Source organism: Takifugu flavidus, chromosome 17, assembly GCF_003711565.1.
Source record: "Takifugu flavidus isolate HTHZ2018 chromosome 17, ASM371156v2, whole genome shotgun sequence".
NCBI classification, from domain to species: Eukaryota; Metazoa; Chordata; class Actinopteri; order Tetraodontiformes; family Tetraodontidae; genus Takifugu; species Takifugu flavidus.
The window spans coordinates 4,657,386-4,665,929 of NC_079536.1; the positions used below are offsets into that span (position 1 = coordinate 4,657,386).

General features: G+C 48.3%; 1 protein-coding gene across 1 annotated transcript; it reads left to right on the plus strand.

The window, feature by feature from the left end:
- The first annotated feature begins 1,015 nt into the window (after nucleotides 1-1,015).
- On the plus strand, nucleotides 1,016-8,252 carry shha (sonic hedgehog signaling molecule a). Its single transcript, XM_057013399.1, has 3 exons — nucleotides 1,016-1,609; nucleotides 4,849-5,110; nucleotides 6,471-8,252. Exons 1-3 carry the CDS (start codon nucleotides 1,310-1,312, stop codon nucleotides 7,148-7,150), a joined length of 1,242 nt encoding a protein of 413 aa, XP_056869379.1. The 5' UTR covers nucleotides 1,016-1,309; the 3' UTR covers nucleotides 7,151-8,252.
- The last annotated feature ends 292 nt before the right edge of the window (nucleotides 8,253-8,544 follow it).

Consider the following 8,544-nt stretch of genomic DNA (forward strand, 5'->3'; position numbering starts at 1 on the left):
TTGTTTCCATACAAGAACCTGACTTCCTGAAACAATTTGGATATCTGTTGGTGCCCGAGTCACTTTGAATGTGGATACAGTGGTGTTTTGTGTCTGACTGCTAAAGAAGTTTTGGGGAAAAAAAAATATATGTATATATACCAGCAACACTGCTTTAATTGGCTGTGAGCTGGAAAATATAAAACAACAATCAGTTAGTGTTAAATCAGGGCAGAAACAGACATTTAAAAATATAAAAATCATCAACGGAACAAGCCTCCTCCTGGTCTTTCATTGGCTTTAAGTGCATTTTCTCTGATCTTGAAGCGGACTGTGACAGTCTGAGATGCACTTTTACGCACAAATTGAGCGGTTTTGTACAAAAAGAAGTAATTTTGGTGCCGGAGAGCGCTGGGACGGGCCAGTAAACACTGTGCAGAGCCTCGACTAATGTATTCCATCCTACACCTTCATTTATGGGAATCAGTACGTTGGCACAGGTTTAAAAAGGGGATCGTGTGATTCAAGAACAAACGCGCTGACGCGTAAATCTAGGGCGGAACCGGGGTGCGCGCAGTGCGCAGATACAGAACGTTTCTTTTCGCCTTTAACCAAAGTTTAGTTGGTAAATTCAAGCTCTTCTCGAATCCTTTAGCGTCGCCGTGACGTCGCCCAGCGGTGCAGTTTGATTCTCCAGGGAAGCGCGCGGCGGTATTTGCTTTTATTTGTCCCAGACGTGTTTCAAATACCGCACACGGGCTGAAATAACTTCCCATAAGTGCCGTGCTTCTGATCTGTGCCCGGGCACTCCGCGAGTGCTCCCGTCTCTCCTGCCTTTCCTGTGAAATCTTGAAAATGGGAGGGTGAACGGGGGGAAAAGACGCTTTATAATTGATGTTTTCCCATGGGATGGCCCCTCCTCCCCGCAACACAGGACTAACCCTCAGGTGGAAGAAATCTTTTAAGATTTTTTTGAGGGATAACAGGAGGGTTTGTCTGGGCTAGCCAATCAAAGCCCTCCCCTGCTATAGATCGCTGCTATAATACAAAGCAGTAAAAGCGGTCGCCTCGCACAAGCGGCTGCAGCTCGACTCGAGATCCCGTGGCTTTTAATTCCCTGACTACTTTTTTTTTTTTTTTTTTGAAAAAGCCCCCCTTCGATGCGCCCCGTTAGTGCCGTTTGTCTGAGGCGTTCATTTCCGCACCTGTCACAGTAGAGACCAGGCAAAGGCGAAGTAGAGGAGGAGACAAGGACATTACGAGAGCCGGGAAAGGCAGACGGTAGCGACAGCGGCGGCTGCTCGTTTGAGATCTTAACGGACAAAAAAAAATGCTGCTTTGGACCAGAATCGTATTGGTCGGTCTCCTCTGCTTGTCCCTTGTGTCCTCTGGGATGGGATGCGGGCCGGGCAGGGGCTACGGCAGGAGAAGACACCCGAAGAAGCTGACACCTCTTGCGTACAAACAGTTCATCCCCAACGTGGCGGAAAAGACCCTGGGGGCGAGCGGCAGATACGAAGGCAAGATCACAAGAAACTCCGAGCGATTTAAAGAGCTGACTCCCAATTATAACACTGACATCATATTCAAGGATGAAGAGAACACCGGTGCCGACCGGCTAATGACTCAGGTAAGGAGCCAGAGCAGCCCTCCCTGCGCTGGCCGTCTCCGAACGCACCATCACTGCGCACTGCCACAGCCTCCTTGTCAGACTGATTGCGCCCCTTAAGTGAAGTCTGTTTTACCCGCTGCTGAACTCTTCGCACTTAGCCTTTTAACTTAACTGTAAAAGCAGCAGCACGTGAGTTTTAGAGAGGCTGCGGGCTGGAGGGGGATGTAGAAATGCAGATGGAGAAGTGATGCGCAGGCGGACAGTCAGGACACTCGGCCTTCATGATTGTGACAGTGTATTTGAAATATTTATGCGCCCCTGTCCTGGTGTCTATATTTGTATCTTTCTGGGGGTCTATTTGTTTTATCCGCGATGCCTACATTTCCCTCAGTCGTGTGCAGCATCCGCTGTCGGCGCGGCTTGTGATTTTGATTTTGCTGATTTTTAAAGCGCATTTTCTTGATTCCAGTCGTGCACACGGAGCGCCGGCGATGCGCACCGCTTCGACAGCCGGGCTCGTTCAAGCATGGCGTGGCTCAATCAGACATTTTTCGCCTTTCGCGCGGCGTGCAGCGACGCGTGGAAAAAGTGGCGGCTCTTTGGGAATGTTTTGAACACTATCAAGACTTCACAGATGGGTGGGACTCGGTCGGCTCGGATCAAGGCGCACGGGGATGACGGCTTCTTAAGTGCACGGGTGATGACATCTTTAAAAAAAAAAAAAACCTGATGTTTTACTTCACTCTTCGATATCGTTCTGTGCAGGATCATGAGGTGCGGGTTTGATTTCTATCCAGGCTGCGGGATACAGCGTCTCTTCTGCATGACTTTTAGCACTCAGATGTTGGTGAATTATTAAAGGCGCTTGGGTGATATCGGCTCGGTGATAATAAAATGCCGGTGGTAATGGTGGCGATGCGGGCGGTGATGAAGCCGGGCGCGCGCCAGTGTCCCCTGAACCCGTGCCTCGCACCCGCCATGCATGAGCGCGATGAAATATTCACCGTGCGTGCGGTCTCGACGTCCCCCTCCGCCCTCCCCACGCCGACTCTGTGGTATAGGCTTTCAACCGCGCGTGTGATGGAGTAACGCAGGAGGACGTGAGACAAATGTTGGGATTCAGGATCTTCTTTGATCTGCGCGAGGAAGATCCCGAGGTAGAAAAGATAGAGGCTGGATGTTTGAATCGGTTGAGCTACAAATGTCTGACTTTACACACAGCTGCGTTTAAAGTTGCGCGTAAAATTAAGTGAGAGCACCTCATTCGCAAGTCCGAATGCGTCCTGAATCTAAACGTATCCTGAGCAACTTTGTCCTTTCCTCCGATTTCTAGCGCACATCAGCACGTTTTCACATCCCCTGCCTCAGGATCTGAAGCGCGTTCTGAACTTCTGACCTCTGGCAGGCAGGGGACCAGATGTTAGAACAGGTAAAAATAATCCCGGGTGACATAAACGTCTCAACAACGGAGGAACGGAGCTATTCTGTGGGGCACTTTGCCAGTTGCGTAAGCGTTCTCACCCTGGGGCTCACCTGGTGCCATCAGCCTGATATTCTGCGGCTTTTTACGCACAGACTTTTACGCACGAACGTAGCAGATTTTGCTTATCCTCTCACGTCACATAAAAGATTTTCCTTTATTTTATATTCACCCCGCCAGCGTATTAGACAGCCAATTTGGGTTTGTGATATAATTAAGTCAATCAATCAATCATTGAGGTCTAACCAAGATAATAATTCCTAAATTAGCGCTCTAAAAACAATCTTAAACTCTTCAGCCGCAGCTCACTTCTGGGAAAGATGCCAGCAGAAGAGTTTTTACAGCTATTTAATTTCTCGACTGCTCTTCCCGGAGTGACTTAACACCAGCCTCATCCTCACATTTACTTTAGTTTCACGTTCGATCGTAGAATATTATTTGTTCCAGTCCAGTCATTTTTCTCCTCCTTTTCTCGTCATTGCAACAGACCGATAGATTTTTACGACAGTGGTGTCGAGGAGATGATAAAACCTAAGGAAAACACACGCTTTGTCCTGCCAAGTCATTTCATCCAATTCATATATAACGCGTTTTTTTTTCGTCGCGGGGTCCCGACACACCGCAAAAACGAGGGGAAAAAGAGCTGGCGGCTTGTTTGCACTGACAGGTAGCTGATAAGTGTTTCCTCTAACTAAGTAATTTGTGAAAAGATTAAGAGAGAGGCTGTTGAACAACTTTACCCCGAGCACAAAGTGCTGGTCTGGGGCGCCCCGCTGGGCTTCACGGTGACTGAGCAGAATTTGGCTTGATTCGCGGCACACGACCTAATGAATTAATAAACAGGTTAAGCTTTACGGCTCTTGACTCTGAAAATCCCTCTCAGAATGCGTTTTTTCAGAGAGGGGAAGCTGTCTTTGGCTTTTTTTTTTTAAATTCAACGCATTCTACAAGTGTGATATCCCGCGGATGAAGCATGGATCCCCTTATTTGCACCTTTGTTGGGGGGGGGGGGGGGGGGGGGGGGGAGTCTTTGGGGGATCTCCTGGCGCCGACGCGCGCAGAGCTCCCTCCCGGACCTGCCACATACACCCTGGGTGTCTCACCAGTCCGTCCCGGGAGCAGCCCAACTTAAGGAGGCACGTCACGTCCCAGAAGACTTTGCGGGCAGACGCATAATGAAAGTTTCCCTCCGTCGTTGCACTGAAAAGCCTCTTTGTGATGTTTTATTTGACATATTGGTCGAGCGTCCAGAATAGTTGTCTTGGAGAAGGCCAAGCATCCCCACCGAGGGCGCAGAGAGGTTGGGATGGTTTACTCATGGAATAAACAATCGGATTCTTCATATCATCCGATTATGACTTTAAAGACAAGAAGCTCACTTATTAACACACTTGAATTGTTTCCATGTTGGATTCCTTTTTTCCTACCTTTCCCACACCAGAGAACCTTCATGTTATAGACCAGTGAAGCGAACTCGGTGCCTCATTAATATTTCATCAGCAGCTTTCTTATCCGAGATGTGCTCTTTCTAAGCTTGGTTTGCGCCTCTTTCTGGCGCGTCAGGTGGGGATGGAGAGGTGTGGGCGTGGCCTAACGGGTTCTGGAACGATCAATGCGTCTTTACCTTCTTCCCAAGATCAAGCAGATAAACAGTGATGAGAAAATTAAACACAGAATCAAAGTATCTGGGTTGAAAAATGCAAATTTCCCCCATTTTTTCCTGCGCCAAAGTCGCACCACAGGTCACTGACCGCCCCCACATTTCTCCCCCACACAGAGATGTAAAGACAAGCTGAACTCTCTGGCCATCTCCGTGATGAATCAGTGGCCCGGGGTGAAGCTGCGGGTCACGGAGGGCTGGGACGAGGACGGCCACCACTTCGAGGAGTCGCTGCACTACGAGGGCCGGGCCGTGGACATCACCACCTCGGACCGGGATAAGAGCAAATACGGCACCCTGTCCAGGCTGGCGGTGGAGGCCGGCTTCGACTGGGTCTATTATGAGTCCAAAGCTCACATCCACTGCTCCGTGAAAGCAGGTACGGTGGCCCAAAGGGCTCAGAAGGGCTGGTGTTTGCACATTTTCCATAAAAACCCGCATTCCCAAAAATCTTTACGGATTAAATCAATGTCTGATTGCCTGCTGACCCACAACCCAAAGAGACAGCATATGTTTGGGTAAAGTGATTAATGTGACATGAATGAATGAATGATTGAATGAATGAATGAATGAATGAATGAATGAAGGTGGACACCTTCAGTTTTATTTCTTGAGCTTATATCGCCCCACACTGTCTCCAGGTGGGAAACACGGCCTTTAGGAACCTTTGCTCACACATTTTTGTGATTCCCTCTTGAAGAATCTCTCACACAAAAGCTCCAATTTTGCACATTATTCTGCGTTGCGGTTCACGTTCTCGGCTCATTTCCTGGGTGAAATACCCTAAATGTGCGCTCGAGTCGACTCCTGCGGCGCCCGGGGAGCGTTTCTTCACGCTGGCTGACTGATGCACCTTTCCTCCTCAGCCCAGACATCATCGATAAATCCCCCACTTGTCATTCGGCGCACACGTTTTGAGATCAGAGCGAGGGCCAGGCTGACGAGGCACCAGGGGTCATGCGACTTTACCAAAGGGATTTGGCCCGACAATGTGGAGTTGGATGGGCTAAATCTGTTTTTCAGTTGTCAGGAATGTTAAAAAGAAGATTAAAAAAAAAGATCAGTGTAGGAAACCTCGCCTTTTGGGGACAGTGTGATCCTGGAAACTGGTATGTGGAGACTGAGGAGCTCCACCAGGGCCAAAGTTATTGTGATCGGGGCCGACAACAAAGCGGGGAGAGGTGGCAGAAGAGAGGGCACATTGATGCCGCACAACAGAACGCATCTAAGAGCCCCCCTCCTCATTTAAATTCAAATCTACAACTCGAGAGGCTTGGAAAAGTGGCTCCGCTGGGTAAATAGTAGTTGTGAGTCGCCTATTTGTGTGAATTGTCACATAGAGGTTTCTGCACCTGAGTAAATATGGGAAGAGTCGCTGGGAAAGGCGTAAGTGTTCTTTACCGAGAGCAGCTCCATCCACAGGCTGCTTTAGAATGACAATGGCCGCCCTTTATTGGGTTTTTTAATTAAGGATAGATAAGCCGGGGCTTTCGGTTTTCGCGCCTCAGACAACGTTGACGGAGCCAATACGCATTTGGCACGGAGCAGCAGACAGGCATCATTATGCAGAATGCATATGGCCCACCACCATGTGTGGTTTCTGTTTAAAGATAACGATAGCAGAAAAAAGGTGGGTTTTTTTAAAGTCCCCTTTCTTCCTCTTGGGAAACGGCGCGTAAAAGGCGCAAAGCTTCACTGTTCTCGGAGTGATTTTTTAACACGAGCTCGTATTTCTGCAGAAAACTCAGTGGCAGCAAAGTCGGGAGGCTGTTTCCCAGGATCCTCCACTGTCACCCTCCAGGACGGCACCAAGAAGTTGGTCAAACACCTCCGAAGCGGCGACAGGGTCCTGGCGGCGGACGACGACGGGAACCCGACCTACACCGACTTCATCATGTTCGTCGACCGGGACTCGACCACCAGGAGGCTCTACCACGTCATCGAAACCGACTCGGGCCAGAAGATCACCCTCACCGCCGCGCACCTCCTGTATGTCGCCCGCAACGGCACGGAAGGCGACGGGATGTCGGCGGTGTTCGCCAGCCAGGTCCGCCGCGGGCAGAAGGTGATCGTGTCCGACCCGGAGAGGAGCCGCCTCGAACCCGTCACCGTGGAACGGATTTACACGCAGGAGCACGTGGGCTCCTACGCGCCGGTCACCGTGCAGGGGAACGTGGTGGTGGACGAGATCCTCGCGTCCTGTTACGCGGTGATCGAAGACCACGACCTGGCGCACTGGGCCCTGGCGCCCGTCAGGCTCGCCCACTGGGTGTCCTCGCTGCTCTCCCGCCCCCAGCCTGGAGGAGGCGGACAGAAGGACGGGGTGCACTGGTACTCCCGGCTGCTCTATCAAGTAGGAACGTGGCTCTTGGACGGCCACGCCATCCATCCACTCGGGATGTCAGTATCCCCGAGTTGAAACCTCCACCCCCAGCCCGAGACTTTGAAAAAAATGTAGGACGCACGAACTATTAAGTAGATTAAAAGTAAATAAAATAATAATAATGATTAAAAAACGAACAAGACAAAGGCCCCAGCCGAGTTGGGATATTTATTTCAGTGACTCCTCCATGTGTCCCCTTTCAAAGAATGAATGGAGCCTTAAAAAAAAGTTTCTCTCTGAATAATTTATTCTCATGTGAACTCGCTGCTGCCGCGCAAATGGACTCTGAAACGGCGCGAGCAGCAAACTGTGCATAATCTATTTTTGTATCTCACAGACACAGAGAAAAGAGACGGAGGGGGAAAAAAAAGACAAAATCCTAAAAAAACATGAAAAACACACCGCTGAGAGAGGAGGAGATGTAGAGAGGAGCTACCTGACAGGCTGTAATGTTCATATGTGCATACATGTGCAACTGACTGTTATATTTCGGGGGAGAACGAACATGGGGTTCCATAAATTATATTTTTATACACAGAATTGTAAATTAGATTTTGACAGATCGCTACCGAATCACATTTCGTTATTTGAAATAGTGTAAGATATGAGAATATATTTTAATTTAAATACAGTAGCTGGGAAAGTATTGGAAAAAAAAAAATCCATCTTGTACTGCTTTGGTTTGATTCAGAATCGAATTCTTTCTGGAGACTGTTGGTTCCAGGTTGTCGGAGAGGGACAGATATTCTGCCTCACGTCTGCATTCTCTGCTTTGGTTCTGTCGTGTTTGGATCTTTTTTTTGTTTGTTTGTTTGTTTTATGGCTTTTCTTATAAGAAAAAAAAAAGATCAGATGCAGATTCTGACAATTCAGTAACAGTTAAAGTAGTACTGAAACACTTTCGTTGAATAAATTAATAAGTAACTCCTGTAAATGTACTAAAATGTATTTTTCTTTTCATATTTTGTAATAGGGAAATAGTTTTATAGAAACCTGCGGCAGATGCAAAGTTTGGATAGTCTATATAGCCAGACCATATCAGTTAACTTTCATAACAGGGCGATGCGTCAGAAATGTCTAGAGTTTATTATTTATATGTTTATTACAAAATGAGATAAAGAAAATGTTAAAACCTGGAGTGGTTACGTGTTTTTCTGAATGAGAATCTAGAACTTTTAGCTTGTTTGCAGGGAGGAGGGGAAAAAAAGAGGAAAACAATAATGCGGCGCCTTCAAGCGCATCTTGCGTGCTTGCGGAATGTTGAGACCCCGTGTCAGATTAAAGGAGGGCTGCGCTCTGCAAATAACTCCCAAAACCTGCAGGAAATATCGACACAAAGTGTGTTTGTTGGCCCTGGATGCGTCAAGCTTTGACTGACAGCTCGCACCTTCGGGAAAAATAATAATAAAGCCAATGTCCAAATAACTGCG